A 19,818-nucleotide genomic window follows, 5' to 3' on the forward strand; every position below is an offset into this window, starting at 1 on the left:
TAGTCTTTACGTTTTGTTTTTAACAGAGTTTTGGTAGAGAATACATTAATAATCCAAAGGGGATCCGAAGGCTAAGAAAGATTAGATGCATTGAGAAAACAGTGCAATAGAGGTGACAACACATTTCCAAAACAGATCTGACTTGTCTGTCACTTCACCAAGCAACCTGTACTCTCTTCCCTCAGAAAGAATGCCTTAGGCATAAAACCCTTTCATTCAAAGCTTTCCAAACATCATGACTATTGATAACTCATCACTTGGATATGCCTACAAGTCTAGGCATATCATAGGTACTAATCTGTGGCTTTAAAATCATAGCTACACTTCTCATTACCAAAGAGTCGGGTTCAATAAAGAGGAGTCATTTGGAAGACTGTAAACTCTAAAAATCTACTATACAGAACTCTGTAAACAGTTTAGGCAGAATCATTAAGTAAATAATCCTAAAAGCATCCATAGCCAGCATTTGGTATAATGATGCCTTACTATTTTTCCAAGGTAAGAAAAATAATAGGAGTATGGGAGGAAAGATATGTGAAACACATCTGTCCTAATTCTTATCAGCCAACCTCATGGGCAGGAGTGGATCTTAGATATATCCTTTAAAAATCATTAAAGCAGCCCTGGCCGGTTTGGCTCAGCGGTTGGAGCGTTGGCCTGCGGTACAGAGAGACCCGGGTTCGGTTCCCGCTAAGGGCACGTACCTCGGTTGCAGTTTGTCCCTGGCCCTGGTTGGTCGTGCGGGTGGCAGCCACTCTATGTGTCCCTTCACATCGATGTTTCTCTCTCTCTTCCTCTCTCTCTACCTCTCTCTCCCTCCCGCTCTATCTGAACAAAAAATGGAAAAATGTCCTCGGGTGAGGATAAAAAAAAAAAAAAAATCATTAAAGCAAACATCAAAAGCCAACAGGATGCTTACGATCTTTAAGAAGTATTATCTGGGTCCTATTCTATAACTGTTTATTGAAACTTCATCCTTACTATGCCCCACCATCTTACTATAATCATGAATGAAAGCAAATTATGCAAGAGATACAGCCTCAACAAGAGAAATCATTCCAAGCAGGAAGAAAAAAGAACCAACATTTACTGAACAACCCCTATGTGCCAGGCACTATGCCGTGCATTCTTTTACTTAATTTCTTATGTGATTCCCACAAAAATCCCATGAGAAATATATTTTAAGTCCCAAACCGCATTTTAGACAGGTTAAGTATCTCACCCAAGATCAGAGCTATTAAGTGACAGAACCAGAATTGAAACCCAGGTCCCTCTATTTTTTCCTCTCTTAAATAAGAACATTTAAGTAAAGAAAGAGTTGAGTATGAGATAATTTAAATGCATTTGGCAAAATGAAATCTCTGCGTTCATCCATTCAACAAATACTTAAGAAAGAGCTATTGTGTTAAGCATGGGCTATGCATTTGAATAAACTGAGACTTGAGAGTTTAACAAACCTGACAAAGGCTGTTGGTTATGAGAGATTCAGAACTCAGACAGTTTGACTCTAGATCATGCTTTCAAATACACTATACTTCCTCTCTAAAATTCAAAGGAAAATACGTGTTGTCCATTGCAGTAAACGGAAATTGTTAGTTGAGTGATTCCTAGTAGAGTCCTCTAGATGAAAAAGGGAAATGTTTATTTTTTTAAAAGCAATTTCAGAGGTTTAGGCATATTGATCTGGATTATAGATGGTATTAAGTAATATTCTTTTTTTTTAATACTCACCCATGGATATGCTTATTGATTTGTTAGAGAGGGGAAGGGAAAGAAACATCAATGAGAGACAAGCATTGATTGGTTTGCCTCCCGTGTGCCCCTGATAGGGGATTGAACCTGCAACCTAGATATGTGCCCCGACAGGAAATGGAACCCACAACCTTTCAGTATATGGGACAACGCTCCAACCAACTAAGCCACACCAACCAGTGCTTAAGTAATATTCTTAACCGCCTTTATGATAAATATTACCACCTCATATAATGCTTTTTAGGTTTTGCAAAGTTTACTGATATAACCATCAATACATTATTATATGTACATCATTCTCATCTTTATTCCTACAGAATAAAGCCAAAAGTCTTGGTATCTCCTGAGAGTCCCTCACAGCTCTGCCTTTCTACCTTAATTTGCTACCAAACACACTCACAAAATTTATGTTTCAGATACACTATTCTCTCAGAATTCCACCTTTGTTCATGCTATTACTTTTATCTAGAATGGTCTTCCCTATTATTCATCTGGTAAATTCTACTGCTCTGTCAAGAGCTGGTTCAAATACCTTCCCCCATGAAAACTTCAGCTGACTGAATCAGTCACCCCCTCCTCTTTGACCAGTAAATCCTTTTTCACACACCTCTAGCATAGGGTTTAGAATTTATTCATGTTTTTCTTTTTCCCAAGAGATTGAGCTCCTTGAGAGTAGAGGTTGTGTTTCTCATCTTTGTATCCCCAGTATCCACATCTTTGTATCCACAGGAGGTATTCAATATTTATGAAATGAATAAAAGAATACATTATATAGACTACCACACTAGTAATTAGAAGATGGAAGTACATACAAGTCCCATACTAAAACACAACGTTTTTACCTCAGTTTTTACACTGTAAAATAAGTAAATTTCCATTCAATTGAATATGTATTGCAGTGACTATACATCTTAAACAGTTTAACAGATGGGAATGCTCTGAAAGTTTTTTAGAAGGGTCATAAAAAATCCAAATAATTGTTATTACCTCCTCCATCATGGCATCCTGTGTGACTGAGATTTCTGCTTTGGTTGCTCCACTGTGTACAAGGTTCCGTAGTCGTATACAGAATTCTCTCATCTATGACAGAAAGTTATTCAGTACCACAATATTTACCCCAGTTCAACTGTAAATGAGCCTAACAGACAACACTAGGTCTATTTTGAAGCATATCTAAGCTAAGACCCAGGGCAAAGTTCATAAAAGCAAATGTGTTTTTCCCCAACCAATCTACTTCCCTTTGCCACTGAGTCACTCTCACAGATTTTTATTTAGATATTCACTGATTGTCTACTTCCCTGCCAAATTATTATGAGTATGGCTATGCCAACCCTCAACATAGTTTTCATTTTTGTTGTCTTCAATTTTTAGAGATGCCAAAGATAAAGGTAAGTCTCAAATCTAACCATGATGTTAAACAGGATTTTGCTTTCATCTGAAATGAAACCCAGTGCTATATGATTAATGATCGTTTAGCCTGTGGCTAAGAATCCACAGCATTTCCTGGGTGGAAAATAACCAACTTCTAATATTGGGGAAACATACCTACAGTTTATTTTAAAATCTAATCTTTCTCCTAGTGATGACAAGTCCTCTGAACTCAGCATACTCTTTTTTTTTTATCCTCACCCGAGGACATTTTTCCATTTTTTGTTCAGATAGAGCGGGAGGGAGAGAGAGGAAGAAAGAGAGAGAGAAACATCGATGTGAAGGGACACATCGAGTGGCTGCCACCCGCACAACCAACCAGGGCCGGGGACAAACTGCAACCAAGGTACGTGCCCTTAGCGGGAACCGAACCCGGGTCTCTCTGTACCGCAGGCCGACGCTCCAACTGCTGAGCCAAACCAGCCAGGGCTCAGCATACTCTTTAAGGAAGTCTCACAGATAGTTCTTTTTGGTTTTATTAGTACGTAGAACTGTCCCAGCCCACCTCCACTAAAGCCAGGTAAGAGGCACAGTACCCAGTGTGCTTCTGGCCCATATTAATTGAACGTAGGACTTTCTTTCCTGAGTACCCGGATGAAAATATTAAAATCAATAGAAATAAAAGCGGAAGATTTTTTGAAAGGAAACCCCCCACCCCCACCCCCAATTTAAAGTTAATATGTAGCTACATTTCTTTTGAAGAAAACTGGCTATCTTGTACGTTAATTGTGTATACTGAAATGCTGAAATCCCCTTGGAAAGTCAGAAGTTTTAAGGTAAGTACAGTAAATTCAATCCCACCCTGCTCCGTATGTTGTACCTTGTGATTCAGAATATCATTCATCCTTCTGGTTGCCTCTGTTGTATGAGATTCAGGGAAGCACTTCTTAGGAATAAGACCGTATTTTTCTACAAAAATAAATAAATGTTAGCGTTCAATAGGTAAAAGTAAACTCCAGCATTCCTGGCAAAAATAGCTATTGATTTAAAAACTAGGCCATATTTTGTTGGTCTAATTCAGAAACTTAACAATCTTATGCTTCATAAAATTAAACTGCCTATTTAATCTCCATATTTTTCCATCTACCTTAGAATTAATTCTATTCATCTATCATACTTTGTAAAGTGCTCAGCATGATGAGGTTTTCCCAAAAGAAAACACTTTTTAGAATGAGGACATTTTCAATGTGTTTCTTGATTACACCAATGGACAAAAGATGAGCTTTTTCATAGCAAGTTAGTTCTAGTTAATACAGCTCTTTCTTCTCCAACTCACCCTTCACAGTACCTATCTCCTCACCTCTCATTTAAGAAAGGTAGATGAGTGACTCAGATAGTTGGAACATCATCCCATACACCAAATGGGTGCAGGTTCAATTACTGGTCAGGGCACATACTTAGGTTGCAGGTTCAATCCCCAATCAGGGCATGTACAGGAGGTAACTGGTTGATGTTTCTCTCTTTCTCTCTCTCCCTTCCTTTCTCTCTAAAAATCAATAACAACATATTCTCAGGTGAGGACTTAAAAAAAAAGATACATGTGATATAAAAGTTCTTACAGCTAACTATATAACCTTCTGGGAGACTAATTCTACTCTGTACATAACATGTCTAACTACAGAGCCCAACTACAGAGCCTTGCTTAATCATGCCGTTTCATTTCCATTAGAGAAAGGCTCTTACCAACAATATTGACAAGCATATCCCATTGTCCACCATCATTTGCAGGATTTGTAAGCAAATACTGCACCAGCCTACCATCTTCAGGCTCCTTTTTCTGGGCTGTGTCCACAAAAGCATTTAAGAAGTAGTAACAACGTTCAACCTAGAGTAGAAAGTTATATAAGAAAGCTAATATTTTTATTTGCATTATTAATAGGAGTCATGAAACTGCTATAGACCCAACATAGTAGTTTGTTTTTTAATTGAATACATATAATTGACATATTAGTTTCAGGTAGGGTTGTTTTTTTTTTGGCTTTTTAAAAAAAAATTGAGGCACAATTGATATATTATATTCGTTTCAGGTGTACATAGTTGGTATTTTTAAACTAAAGTAGGTAACTAAATTATCAGTACCTAGCCTCACAAAAATATTTAGTTTCTTCTTATATCTGTGTGTACATATTCCAATAGTTTATCCAAAACAAGGCATTGCTTTATTTTTAAATAAAATCTGATATTTAGAGCCTTCAATAAATAAACATCTAATGGTCACTTAAAGACTGAAAATATTGAATAAAATTATTTAATGTTTGCAGTCAAGTACTACCCAGAGAAGGGGAATTCAATCCTAGAAAAACCAAATAACCTAAATATAGATGCTAAATGGAGAAATTACTGAAAACAAAATAAAAAAATTTAAATAAGTTATGAAACAAGGAAACAGTGGGGTAAGTCAGTAGACTTATTTCACTGCAAAACATAGCTACTTACCAACCAAAAGCAGTTCTGCCTTTGAAAAAGTCAACTTTTGATACTTTGGAAATCAGAATAAATGGTGTCACACATATAAATGGAAGTAGGACTACAACTTGAAAAGCAATAAATGAAGAGATAGTCTCTCCTAAGGCTGACAGTAAAACAGAAAGAATCTTTCAAAATCAGTCTTATACCTTGTCCCAAAAAAAGATGTAAGATTGACTAAACTCAAATTCTTCAATATTAAATTTTTTCATGAATGGAAGTCTCATAACGTTCAGACAAGAAAAGATCCAGCATCGCCCTAAAAGAAGAAAGCAAAAACCAAGAAATCATTATGTATGTTCACATAGATTACATTGTATTTACCAACAATGGACCCATTATGAGATCTTGGACAATTTAAGATTAAATCAGAAAGAGCAGAAATATTAAAACAAAACAAGAAAAGTAATAATTACTATTTGAACTATATATATGCAAAGGTATAACATTCTTAACATATAAAAAAATCTCTTTACATATCACATGAAGAATCCATTACAAATCCATAAGAAAATCACATTAGTTAAACCCTGATAGACATAAACCCTGATAAATACTGACAGACAAATATGAGCAGAGATCATAAATAGATAATTTAATGGCTGAAAAGATACAAGTGGTGACCAAAAAAAATGTTTAAGTTCATTATAAGATACCTATTAAGTGGAGAAATATTACTTTTTAATTTATAATACCCATTAGCAAGGACTTGGGAAAATAGTATCATGATACACTCTGGATAGTGATCTAAACAGATACTAAATATCTGAGGGCAATTTGGCCATATGTTGTAAAAGCTTTAAAAAGACCCTACCTTTTAATCTGGAATATACAGTATATGCTTCAACATAAGGTAACCCTAACATAAATCAATTCCCCTTCTTCCAAAGAGAATTAAAAATTCTTCACATGCCTCCAGGCATCAGAGCCTTTGCTATGATTAGATACATTCTTTCAATCAGAGCACACCACTTTTCTTCCATCTAGTACATCTGGGTCCCAGCAATGTCTTGAATCCATCCATGATGCTGTCCCTGAACATTTTATGCCATGCCTCAACTATACAATTACATTCTCCATTTGTCCTGTAAGTGGATAATCCCAGACTCTACAAGGTTACTATCTCTTGTACTTAACTTAAGCAATCTTTATTTTAGAAGGCCTATTTACAATATTCAGGAATATACTGTGTTCAATTTTTTTTGCCTTCTAAAAAACCGATCCAATCAATTGAACTCTATAATCATCTAAAACTAGCACGAACTGAGGTCATTTCAGAATAATGTCTTTGTCAAACTGTAGTTTACTTCAAAATAAATGAACTGAGAGTGGTCATTATGAGACTTTTTGTGAGGCCTCAAATACAGAGTAACTCTTTTTCTGAAAATTCAGAGGGGGGAGAAAACAACAACTTTATTTGGGCATAACTTTTACTGATATGAAATATGTTCACAATATATTGGTAAGTGAAAAAGGTAGGCAGGTTACCTAACAATATTTAAGGTATCCACCCATATTATACATACACACACACACAGAATAAAGACCTGACAGAAAAAAATGTTTACTTGTCGGTATTTTTCAAATATTCACCATTGAACTACACTAACTTTATAACAAAACAAACAAAATAATTAAAAATAAGTAACTAAAGGTTTTTTTGAGAGTCATTAGTGACCTAGTCTACCTCATCTTTACCTTGGGTTTATCTGTATGCCACCTCTCTCACGAGCAGGAATCTGCATGAGCTGTTAATGTAAAAACTGCATGAAAATAGCCGACAAACAGCTCATGTGCTATTTGTATCATTTGTAAACAACAGTGACACTATAGGATATATAAGACCTGATCTTTTCCAAATGAACATTTCCAGGCTTTTCCCTAAGAGGCCACTGCAATCTAAACTATATAAGGCCAGTGTGATATTACTAACTATAATTTGTAGCTTGACAGTCTACATCACCCCATGCATTTCTACTGCAGCAAAAGATTAATTATTGCAAGGTCATGATTTTTTCCTTAAAATTAAAAAAAAACTTTACTGAGGTATAATTTACATATAATAAAATAGACCCATGTTAAATGTATAGTTTGAGTTCTGACTGGCTCTAAGCAAGCACCGATCTGCTGTCTGTCAAAATAGACTAGGAGTAGTTTTAAAATGGATAGACTTTTAAAAAGTCCTTTTAGTCCTGGCCAGTGTTTCTCAGTGGTTAGAGCATCAGCCTGTGCACCGAAGGGTTGTGGGTTCAATCTCTGGCCTTGGTTGGGGCTGCCAATCGATGTGTCTCTCTCTCTCTTCCCTTCCGTCCTCCTCCCTTCCATTCTTTCTGAAAATCAATGGAAAAAATAGCCTCAGGTGAGGACTTTAAAAAAAAGTCCTTTTAGTACAATTTTGTTGTGTGAATGTCCCCCTCATTTAGATTCCTTTCACTGTAGCTGACAGTAGTGCTAGATAGCAGATAGGAAAACAAGAGCTCTTGATCAGTAAGACATGAGAATTGAAGATTTTTTTTGTATTACAAACTAGTCTATTGGTGTAACTGAGCCAACTTTTGCTCAAGTTGCAACCTCGAAGCATATTTAAAGATAACATTCAATGACATGTTGATGCAACTACATTGCGCCTTTTCCATTTTATACACTTACATGCGGCCTTTGAGGCGACTTGGGGGAGTCCTCTAGGAAATGAACATTTTTGCATGGTCTGTTCTGTACCAATTACATATATCTCCAGCACATGGGGATGCAATAGCACAGAGTATCATGAATTCAAACAGATGACCATGGACTTGTCACCTTAGTACTCAAATAAAATACTAACAAGCCAGAGAGCACCAAAGCAAGTCACCAAGTTATATACTTGAACCTGCCTTTACCTATACCTATTCTCCAGAAATTTACCACCAGTTCTTTCAATACAATTCTCTGCCCCCCTAAGACCGTTCTTCAAATGGGACCCTGGCAGGAAGGTCAAGTGTGCAGGAAGTTTTGAGGGTTCACCTGAGCTCTTCTGGTTGGTGACTGGCTTGCCCTCCATGGGCACAGCGTGCTGGAACACATGCTGAGCACCCTGTACCGTGGTCCTCTTCAGACAGACGTCCAGCAGGTCGTGGGTGGTCCCGACATTCTGGGCAAGTACGAACTGAGGGTCGGAATTCAGTTTCTGAATCAGAGAAGCTACCTTCTCCGAATTCAGCCCTGTTGGAAGACCAAACGGGATGATAACACCAAAAAGGGGCTGAAGAGGGCTGATCCGGGACACCCACACCCTGCCTCCTAACTTCGCGTGAGCATGCGGGGGTGACCATGGCGGTGGGGAAGCCCTTTACCGGCGTCTTCCCCCAAGATGCTGCCTCCCCGCAGGCCGCTGCAGCCGGCCCAGAGGGCTCCGTGTCCCCCCCCCCCCCCGGCCCCGGCCCCGGCCCCGGCCCTTGCCCGCTGCCGGGCCTCCGGGTCCCAGCGGTGCAACGAGGAGGACCCCGGCCAGGCCCGGGGCGAGGAGGGCGGCGGCTCACCCGCGCTGGTCATGGCGCCCTTGCAGCCCGGCTGGGGGGCGGTCGTCTTCGGCGGCCTCCGGCGAGCGCACGGGTTGCACGGCGGACCGCTGCCTCGGAGTCCCGACCGGCCTCTCGCACCCGAGCGCCGGAAAGAGGAAACGGGTGCTGCGGCGGCGGAGGGCTGCCGCCGACAGAAACGGGGTCCGTGGAGGGACAAAACTTCCTCCCTCGCGTTGCTGAGTCAGCGCCCGCGGGCCGCCCGCTCCAGGGAGGCTGCGAGGGCGGCCGCTGACGTGCTCGGTCCTGCCCGCGGCCCCGCCCCGCGGCTCCCGGGCCCGCGCCCTCGGCCGGCGAGTCCGCTGCCTGCGCGCCGGCAGCTCGAGTCGGGCGCCCAGGGGCTTCCTCGCCGGCCCGGAGCCCCGACACTCTCGCCCTGGGCAGGGGGCTCCCTGAAGCCTTTGCAGAAGCCTAGAGGGAGCTGAGGAGCCGCAGATTAAGCATACGATTTAGCACCTGTTAACCGGCCACAAAAATGTACCCAAAGGCTCTTTTAAACGGAGGTGTTTTTTGGTTTTAATTTTATTTATTGATTTGTGAGGGAGAGAGAGAGAGAGGTGGATTTGTTGTTCCCCTCGGTTGTGCATCCATTGGTTGCTTGTTGTAGGTGCCCTGACCCGAGATGGAGCCCGCAACCGAACCCAAACCTTGACTTGTGCGGAGGACGCTCTAACCAACTGAGCTCCCCGGCCAGGGCCCAGAGGCCCTTCCTGTACCGAGACAGCCTTTGCTGACCCATCACTGCATTTTCAGTGGCGACTTGTTGCTTGGATTCTAGTCAGAACCCAGTTCTTGTATTTAAGGAGAAATTGGCACCAAGCTCTTTCCCACCTTCTCAGGAGCTGCTCCCACGGCTCTACAGGTAGGCAGCTGCTAATTAAAGGAAAAACGATCCAGGCGGGGCTGGTTTGGCCCAGCAGTTACTGTGTAGGTCTGACGACGGAAGGGTCACGGGTTCGATTCCCAGTCAAGAGCATGTAGCTGGGTTGCAGGTTCCATCCCTGGCCCTGGTCTTGGTCCTGTGGGAAGCAACCAGTGGATGTGTCTCACTCACGTAGATGTTTCTCTCTCTTCCTCCCTCCCTCCCAATCTAAAAACCAATGAAAAAATACCCTCAGGTGAAGATCAACAGCAAGAAAACATCCATCCTGGGCATCATGGAATTGGTGTCTCCTACCCAGCCTAGCATGTACTTCGGGGTTTAATGAAAGAGAATGACAGAGGTCAGTCTTAAGCATCTATGCTGTTTTGCCAGACACTCTACAAAACCCACAAATGAGCCCCCATTTCCCCCCACCCCCCAAGATAGCTCAGCTGTTTTCCAAGATTTTGAGATTGTGAAGTCCTTTTATATTGTTTCTCATGCTTTAAAATCTCAGCCCTTAGTGAGATGTTGGTATGGGACCCACAGGTGATACAACAAATACAAATATATCTTTCTTATTATTGGAAACTCTGACTGTTTTCTTCAGAATAGTGAGAGTCTTCTGTGGAACCTAGAATCTAGATCCTAATTTGAAAATCCTCACTGGTTCTGAGGAATTGTAATATCTGCAAAAATCCACACTCAGACACCAACCAGTCATTTGAGAAGTCATAGTCTCTATGTCCCTAGAGATAACTAGCCAAAGTATGGGGATGTGACATAGCAAATATCTCCAACAGGGCCCATTAACTGTCCTATTCTGAGATTCTTCTGATTATCTGAAGAAAAGGAACAGGCTGAAAAGTATGCTGAAAGAAACCATTGGTTCTTTCACAAAATGATATTCAAGCATCATGCCCCAATTTAACTTATAAAATTTTATTCAGTATCTAACATAAACTAGACACTGGGCAGGCTGCTGATGATATGGAGGCTAACAAAGCTTAATCTTGTCCTTAAGAACCTCACAATGTAATGAAAAAGATGCAAAATAACTTTGGACAACCTGTACTAGCATGCCAGTAATGTTGAAGAAACAATAGGGAGAGAGCTGTTAATTAGGGCCAGAGGTGTCTGAAAAAAAGAGATGACAAGTAAGCATAATCCTAAAGAGTGGATGGGCTTTTTACAAGGAAAAACAAAACAACAACAACAACAACAGAAGAAATGTGTGCCAAGCACCAGCAAAAGCACAGAGGAATTAAAGCACACGGTGAAATCATGTTCAAGAGGCTGTGCATCATAGTTTGATGTGGTTAGAAGCAAGGAAGGTGTTGAGATCAGGGGCAACGTGTAGGACTGGAAAGGTAGGTTTGGGTCAGGATTTGAAGGGTTTTATATGCCATGCCTGAGCATCTGGACTTTAGTCTATGGTTAATTAGAAGCCAAAATAAGTTTTTAAACAAAGGAGAATATGTTCAGTTCTATGAAGAAACCCAGTGGCAGTGGGATAATGATTTGGAGGGGAGACATTTTGGAGATAGGGATACTAATTAGAAGGCTATTCCATTCATCGGAAGAAATCTGAAAAGCTAATTTGAATATATGCACCCCTATGTTCATTGCAGTGTTGTTTACAACAGCCAAGATTTGGAAGCAGCCCAAGTGTCCATCAGTAGATGAGTGGATAAAAAAGCTGTGGTACATTTACACGGTGGAATACTACTCTGCCATAAAAAGGAAGAACAGTTTACCTTTTGCAATAGCATGGATGGACCTGGAGAATATTATGCTAAGTGAAATGAGCCAGACAGAGAGAGACAAGTACCACATGGTTTCACTTGTTATGTGAAATTTAAGGAACAAACTGAACTACCAAACAAAATAGAAACAGACTCATAGATAGAGAGCAGACGGATCGCTCTGGTTAGGGGTAGGGGTGTGTGTTGAAGGGATTGAGCAAAAAAGAAAAAGAGAGAACTCATGAATATGGATAACAATGTGGCAATTGCAGGGGGAGGTGCGGGGGGTGTGGAGGTGGAAGAGAGCATAGAGAGGATAAATGGTGATGGGAAAAATGTAATTAAAAGAAAGAAAAATAAAAGGAAGGCTATTCCAGTAGTGCCTTTGGGACATGACAAAAGCCTTAAACTGTGGAAAGGGAAGAGGCACCAATAATCTGGAAGTTTGCAGTTGAATGAGAGGATGGATGGTGATGTCATACACCAAGAGAGGGAATACAGAAAAACAGACATGTTTGGGAGTATGCGAATGAGTAGAAATAAATTCAGTTTGGGCCTTGGCAAGTTTGGAGTTCTCACGGGACACCCAGAAAGAGAAGTCCAGAAGGCTGATTAAAAGATGTCTAGAGAGCCCTGGTTTGGCTCAGCGGTTATTGCATCAGCCCAAGGACCAATGAGTCATGGGTTCAATTCCAGTCAAGGGCATGTACCTCAGTTGCAGTTTGTCCCCAGCCCTGGTCGGGGTCTTGCGGGAGGCAATCAGTCAATGTATCTCTCCCACGTCGATGTTTCTCTCTCTCTCTCTCTCTCTCTCTCTCTCTCTCTCTGTCTCTCTCTCTCTGTCTCTTCCTCTCTTCCTCCTGTTCTGTCTGAAGATGAATGAAAAAATATTCTCAGGTGAGGATTAAAAAAAAAAAGACCCTGGCTGGTTTGGCTCAGTGGTTAGAGTGTCGGCCTGTGGTCCAGAGAGACCTGGGTTCGGTTCCCGCTAAGGGTATGTACTGTGGTTACAGTTTGTCCCCAGCCCTGGTTGGGTCATGCATGAGGCAGCCACTTGAGGTGTCCCTTTCACATCGATGTTTTTTTTCTCTCTCCCCCTCCCTCCCACTCTATTCGAACAAAAAATGGAAAAATGTCCTCAGGTGAGGATTTAAAAAAAAAGATGTCTAGAGATTAAGTAGAGCACAGAGGTCTTGGAATAATGAAAGCAACAAACTTGCAGAGGGAAAGAGAGTAAAGCAAAGAAAGATGAGGACTAAGAATAGCACCCTGGGCAGCAGCTTGCAGTCATACAGGGTGTTCATGGCATGAGGGTGCCAGGCTGAATGGAGTGAATGGGGCCTGAAGTCTGGTTCAAGCTCTCCTTGCCAAGCCATGCACCCTGACCTGGGGCTGTGCCATCAGTATGGTGCACCTTTTTACTACTTCTTGCAAAGATGCCACATGAGGGTAGCATTAGCTCTGGACACAGTAACAGTTAAAGACTGGGCAAAGGCAAAGGAGCTAGCAGAAAAAGATACAGCAGTCAGAGAGGTAGGTGAAGACCTGGAGAATTATGTCCTGAAATCTCAGGAGGGCAAGGAGAAGATGGTGAAGGGGACCGAAAGCTTTAGAAAAGTAAGATTGAGTTCGGCAAACTGGGTGAGAGGTGACTTTAGAGGGGGCAGCTTCAGTGGAAAGGCAGGGTGGGCAGAAGCCACCTTACAGTAAGTTGAAAGGGAAGGAAATACCAGGAAAACTCTTTTGGAAGAAAAGGAAAATGTATGTCTACCTAGAGGATGAAAAGCAAAAACCAGGACAGATGAGAGGGATGGAATCACTGGGGAAGGTGGAGGGGACCAGTTCTACAGCTGCTGCTATCCTTTACATGCTAATGATTGCAGTTCCTCACCCCATTACCAGAGATTCCTATCATCATCACCTTGCCAGTTCTCCTGCTCTGCCCTCATTGTCGGGGTGGTACCCTTAGTACCAGCTTTCCACCCAGCAACTCACACCCTTGGCACTCAGCCTCCATGTGGGCACAGGGAAGAGGTGGAGAAAAAAGCAAAACAAAACTGGTTTCCTAATAGGTCCACCCCAAATAACCCACCCAGGAAGACATTTCTGCAAGAATAGAATTCTTAGGATCTGCTCCTCTAACTCAGCAATTTTCAACCAGTGTGCCGCAAGAATTTTTAAAACAAGCAATACCTGACTATTCAGTCAGGGGCACTGACCTCTTTTCCCTTAGACTGTCAAATAAAAAAATGACAACAGCCAACACAATAGCCGTCCAGTGTGAATGAGTCAAAATTATACCTATTTTTTTTTGTCAGGTTGGCACCAAATATATATATATATATATATATATATATATATATATATATATATATATATATGATGTGCCACAGAATTTTAGTAATTAGTTTGTGTGTCATGAAATGAAAAAAGTGGAAAATCACTGCCCTGACTCCATCTAGAAGAGATGTTGTTGAGCCCTGTGGCACCTCATGGAACAAGGCAACCAGAAACAGAATTCTAGTATGAATCTACAATAACAGAAAAGAACATCTTGGTCCTGGCCAGGTAGCTCAGGTGGTTAGAGCATCTTCCAGATACGCCAAGGTTTCGGGTTTGATCCCAGGTCAGGGCACATACAAGAAGCAACCAATGAATGCATAAATAAGTGGAACAACAAATCAATGTTTCTCTCTCTCTCTCTCTCTCTCTCTCTCAAAATCAATTAATAAAAAATTTTAAAAGGAAATAAAGAAAATCTTTGTAAATCCTATGAAGTGGAATCACCAGCCATTGCAGATATGCCCTCTGCTTATTGCTTCCATGGGGCTGCCATCAGTTAAGCAAACAGGGCTGGTCTCAATGCAAATCCTTCATCCTGTGACCCCTTCCTTTGCAGTCCACCAATCTTTGATGTGTGTTGGCCAACTGCTTCCACTTTGATGGAAATTACTAGATTTTTATGTTGGATAGAAGTCTGGACTAGACTCTAACACAAATATTCTTCAATTCTATGAAACTTGTTGACATTTAAGTGTTGCCCCAATTAACTCTGAGATTTGCTATGGTCAGAAAGTCTCCTAAGAGTTTTGGCAGCGCTCCTTGATCCGCAGCTTTGCAGGAGCCGACAGGCAGGCCCACGTCGGAACCATGTTTCGCAACCAATATGACAATAATGTCACTGTTTGGAGCCCTCAGGATTCATCAAAATGAATATGCAATGGAAGCTGTCAAACAAGGTTCAGCCACAGTTGGTCTGAAATAAAAAACCCATGCAGCGTTGGTTGCATTGAAGAGAGCCCAGTCAGAGCTTGCAGCCCATCAGAAAAAAATTCTCCATGTTGACAACCATATTGGTATCTCAATTGCGGGACTTACTGCTGATGCTAGACTGTTATGTAATTTTATGCGCCAGGAGTGTTTGGATTCCAGATTTGTATTTGACAGACCTCTTCCTGTGTCTCGTCTTGTATCTCTAATTGGAAGCAAGACCCAGATACCAATGCAGAGATGTGGCTGAAGACCATATGGGGTTGGACTGCTTATTGCTGGTTATGACAATATGGGCCCTCATATTTTCCAAACCTGTCCATCTGCGAACTATTTTGACTGCAGAGCTATGTCCATCGGAGCCCGTTCTCAATCAGTTCGTACTTACTTGGAGAGACATATGTCTGAGTTCATGGAGTGCAATTTGAATGAACTGGTTAAGCATAGTCTTTGTGCTTTAAGAGAGACACTTCCTGCAGAACAGGACCTAACTACAAAGAATGTTTCCACTGGAATTGTTGGCAAAGACTTGGGAGTTTACGATGTATGAGGATGATGATGTGTCTCCATTCCTGGAAGGTCTTGAAGTAAGGCCACAGAGAAAGGCACAGCCTGCTCAATCTGCTGATGAACCTGCAGAAAAGGCTGCTGAACCAATGGAGCATTAAGTGATAATCCCCCAGTTTACATGTGTATTATCAAATGTATAAGAATGCAAAAACATGTACTGATGACAATAATCTATACTTTGAACCAAAAGACACAGTGGCGGAATGGTATGCTTTAATAATCAGTCCAGACTCGAGTTTTTCCAAGCAACTTCACTGAAACCATATAATGGGATGCATTTTTTTTTTTTTTTGAGAGGTTCTATATAATCATTTTCTAGAAAGTATAGTTATCTGTACTAATGTTTTCATATGAAGAACATAGTTTCTTTGTGTTTTTAAAGACTAGTGTGAAATAAAATTATTTTATCTGCTAAAAAAAAAAAGAAAGTCTCCTGATATTTCACCAGACCTGAGAGTATATTTTAGGTCACACATTGGTATTCTGCTGGGCCAAATTCAGCACCTAGATGTATTGTTTGGCCTAGAAGTCTTTAAAATTTTTTGAGCCAATATTTGGAATTGAGAAGATTGTATACAAATCTGGGTTGTGGGCTTCTCTTAAAAATATTGTTTCTTCGCCCTGGCCGGTTTGGCTCAGCGGTTAGAGCGTCGGCCTGCAGTCCGGAGAGACCCGGGTTCGGTTCCCGCTAAGGGCATGTACCTCGGTTGCAGTTTGTCCCCGGCCCTGGTTGGTTGTGCGGGTGGCGACCACTCGATGTGTCCCTTCACGTCGATGTTTCTCTCTCTCTCTGTTCCTCTCTCCCCCTCCCACTCTACCTGAACAAAAAATGGAAAAATGTCCTCGGGTAAGGATGATAAAAAAAAAATATATATATATATATTGTTTCTTTATGATAGTAATTTCTCCATCAAAAGCTAAAAGAAAAAAAAACAACAACAAAAACCCAGGTTAAGATCTCCTTAGGTTATCAGGTTGGCCTTACAGGGGCCACTGTTTCTTTGAAGAGCAAAACAGGCCATGGGCGGGGGCAGACAGGTCAACAGGGCCCATATAATTTTCTTTTTATCTATCTTGCTAAGCTCATTTACATCTATTGTCTGTGGATACGTGACACAGGGTGACTTAGGAGGAGTTTGGTAAGGCCACCTCTCTCCTTCCACCCTCATCCCTACCCTTAATCCTATAATTCCTGTCTCCCTGGAATGAGCAAAGCCAGCAGGGACCCACTAAGGCTTTCAGATACTGAATCCTGGGACTTGCTGTGCCCGAAGAAGCTTATATGCCTTCACTGTAATTTTCCTCCAGAATGTGGCATGCACCCAGCTGAGCATTGGTAACTGACAGCTTCAGGACTTCTCCTATTCCCTGCCATTCCTACACTCCATGTGCGCTTAACCCAAATCCTTGTCTCCCTCTGCTCAGAGAACTTAAGATTCAGATTTTAAGAGTTTCAACATATATTGACATTCAGAGAGACACACTGATTGGTTGCCTCCCGCACGAACCCAACCAGGGCTGGGGACCCAACCGCAACCAAGATACGTGCCCTTGACTGGAATTGAACCCCCATCTCTTTGGTCTGAGGGCCGATGCTCTAACCACTGAGAAAACTGACCAGAGCTATGTTTGGGTTTTTATTTATTTATTTTATTTCTTTTTAAAATTATTTTTATTAATTTATTTTTGTTACAGATATTTCTCCTTTTTCCCCCATTGACACCCACCTCCCCATCCCCCACCTTGCCCCATCCTCAGTTTTGTTGTCTATGTCCATTGGTTATGCATACATGCATATAAGTTCTGTGGTTTATCTCCCCCCCCCCCCCCAGTTTCCCCCTCTTCTGAGGTTTGTCAGTCTGTACCCTACTTCTATGTCTCTGGAACTATTTTGTTCATCAGTTTCTTTGGTTCATTATATTCCACATATAAGTGAGATTGTGTGATATTTGTCTTTCTCTGCTTGGCTTGTTTCGCTTAGCATAATACTCTCCAGATCCCTACATGTCATCTCAAATGATAACCACTCTTTCTTTCTTACCGCTGCATAGTATTCCATTGAATAAATGGCTTTTTTATCCACTTATGTACTGATGGACACTTGGGCTGTTTCCAGATCTTAGCTATTGTAAATGGTGCTGCTATGAACATGGGTGTACATATATTCTTTCTGATTTGTGTTTCAGGCTTGTTAGGGTATATTCCTGGAAATGGGATTACTGGGTCAAATAAAAGTTCAATTTTTAATTTTTTGAGGTAACACCATAGTGTTTTCCATAGTGGCTGCACCAGTCTGCATTCCCACCAGCAGTGTACTAGAGTCCCCTTTTCTCCACACCCTCACCAACACTTGTTTGATGATTTGTTGATGGCGGCCATTCTGACAGGTGTGAGGTGATACCTTATTGTTGTTTTGATTTGCATCTCTCTGATGATTAGTGATGTTGAACATTTTTTCATGTCTCTTGGCCATTTGTATGTCCTATTTGGAGAGGTGTCTCTTTAGGTCCTCTGCCCATTTTTTAATTGGGTTCTTTGTCTTCCTTTTGTTGAGTTGTATGAGTACTCTATATATTTTGGCAATTAACCCCTTATTTGATGCATCATTGGCAATTATGGTCTCCTATATAGTGGGTTCCTTTTCTATTTTGATGGTTGTTTCTTTTGCTGTGCAGAAGCTTTTTAATTTGATGTAGTCCCATGTGTTCATTTTTTCCTTTGTTTTTCTTGCCTTAGGTGTTGTATCAGTGAAAATTCTGCTGCATGTAATGTCTGAAATTTTGTTGCCTACATTTTCTTCTAGGATTTTTATGGATTCATGAGTCACATTTAAGTCTTTTATCCATTTTGAGTTTATTCTCATGTATGGTATAAGTTGATGGTCTAGTTTCATTTTTTTGCATGTAGCTGTCCAATTTTCCCAACACCATTTATTAAAGAGGCTGTCTTTACTCCACTGTATGCTCTTGCCACCTTTGTCAAATATTAATTGAGCATATTGTCTTGGGTAAATTTCTGGGTTTTCTGTTCTGTTCCATTGATCTATCTGCCTGTTCTTGTGCCAGTACCAGGTTGTTTTGATTATGGTGACTTTGTAGTATACCCTGATATCTGGTATTGTGATCCCTCCTACTTTGTTCTTCTTTTTCAAGATTGCTGAGGCTATTCAGGTTTTTTTTTTTTTTTTTGGTTCCATATAAACTTTTGGAGTATTTGTTCTAGTTCTGTGAAATATGTTTTGGTATTTTGAAATATGTTTTGCATTGAATTTATATATTGCTTTGGGTAGTATGGACATTTTGATGATGTTAATTCTTCCAATCCATGAACATGGTATATGCTTCCACTTTTTTATATCTTCCTCTATTTCTTTTTTCAATGACCTGTAGATTTCTGTGAAGAGGTCCTTTAATTCTTTGGTTCAGTTTATTCCTAGGTATCTTAATTTTTTCTGCGATGGTAAACGGGACTTTTTTTTTTTTAGTTTCTCTTTCTGTGAGTTCATCGTTGGTGTATAAGAATACCATCGATTTCTTGATGTTAATTTTGTATCCTGCTACTTTGCCAAATTCATTTATTAAGTCTAATAGATTTTTGATGGAGTCTTTAGGGTTTTCTATGTACAATATCATGTCATCTGCAAATAATGACAGTTTCACTTCCTCCTTTCCAAATTTGGATCCCTTTTATTTTTTCTTCATGTCTAATTGCTGTGGCTAATACTTCCAGTGCTATGTTAAATAAGAGTGGTAAAAGTGGGCATCTTTATCTTTCTGTTCTTAAGGGAAATGCTTTTAGTTTTTGCCCATTGAGTATGATGTTGGCTGTAGGCTTTTCATATATGGCCTTTATTATGTTGAGATATGATCCCTCTATTCCCACACTGCTGAGTGTTTTTATCAGAAATGAGTGCTGGGTTTTGTCGAATGCTTTTTCAGCATCTATTGATAAGATCATATGGTTTTTATCTTTCATTTTGTTTATGTTGGTGTATCACATTTATTGATTTGCAAATATTGTACTATCCTTGCATCCCTAGGATGAATCACACTTGGTCTTGATGAATAATTTTTTTGATGTATTGCTGGATTGGATTTGTTAACATTTTGTTAAGGATTTTGGCATCTGTGTTCATCAGGGATATTAGTCTTTAGTTTTCATTCTTTGT

At 40.6% G+C, this 19,818-nt stretch overlaps 1 protein-coding gene and 1 pseudogene across 6 annotated transcripts in view; one reads left to right on the forward strand and one right to left on the reverse strand.

Annotated features, from left to right (window-relative positions):
- The window catches only part of BLMH (bleomycin hydrolase), a 47,398-nt gene extending 38,077 nt beyond the window's left edge, over window positions 1-9,321 (reverse strand). For 2 of the 6 annotated variants that reach the window (XR_004960385.1, XM_036269337.1), the window contains exons 1-6: window positions 9,165-9,321; window positions 8,650-8,847; window positions 5,796-5,905; window positions 4,864-5,005; window positions 4,001-4,089; window positions 2,740-2,832 (exon numbers count right to left, since the gene is read on the reverse strand). Coding sequence is in view for 5 of the 6 variants with exons in the window: in XM_036269337.1 (XP_036125230.1) it covers window positions 2,740-2,832; window positions 4,001-4,089; window positions 4,864-5,005; window positions 5,796-5,905; window positions 8,650-8,847; window positions 9,165-9,177 (645 nt within the window). In the remaining variant the exon portion in view is untranslated. The remainder of the gene's footprint in view (window positions 1-2,739; window positions 2,833-4,000; window positions 4,090-4,863; window positions 5,006-5,795; window positions 5,906-8,649; window positions 8,848-9,164) is intronic. The other 4 variants (XM_036269339.1, XM_036269342.1, XM_036269340.1 and 1 more) reach the window with 4 other exon arrangements.
- A 5,639-nt stretch (window positions 9,322-14,960) lies between these two features.
- Window positions 14,961-15,748, forward strand: LOC118634635 (annotated as a pseudogene).
- The last annotated feature ends 4,070 nt before the right edge of the window (window positions 15,749-19,818 follow it).

This window comes from Molossus molossus, unplaced genomic scaffold (assembly GCF_014108415.1).
Source record: "Molossus molossus isolate mMolMol1 unplaced genomic scaffold, mMolMol1.p scaffold_m16_p_19, whole genome shotgun sequence".
NCBI lineage: Eukaryota > Metazoa > Chordata > Mammalia > Chiroptera > Molossidae > Molossus > Molossus molossus.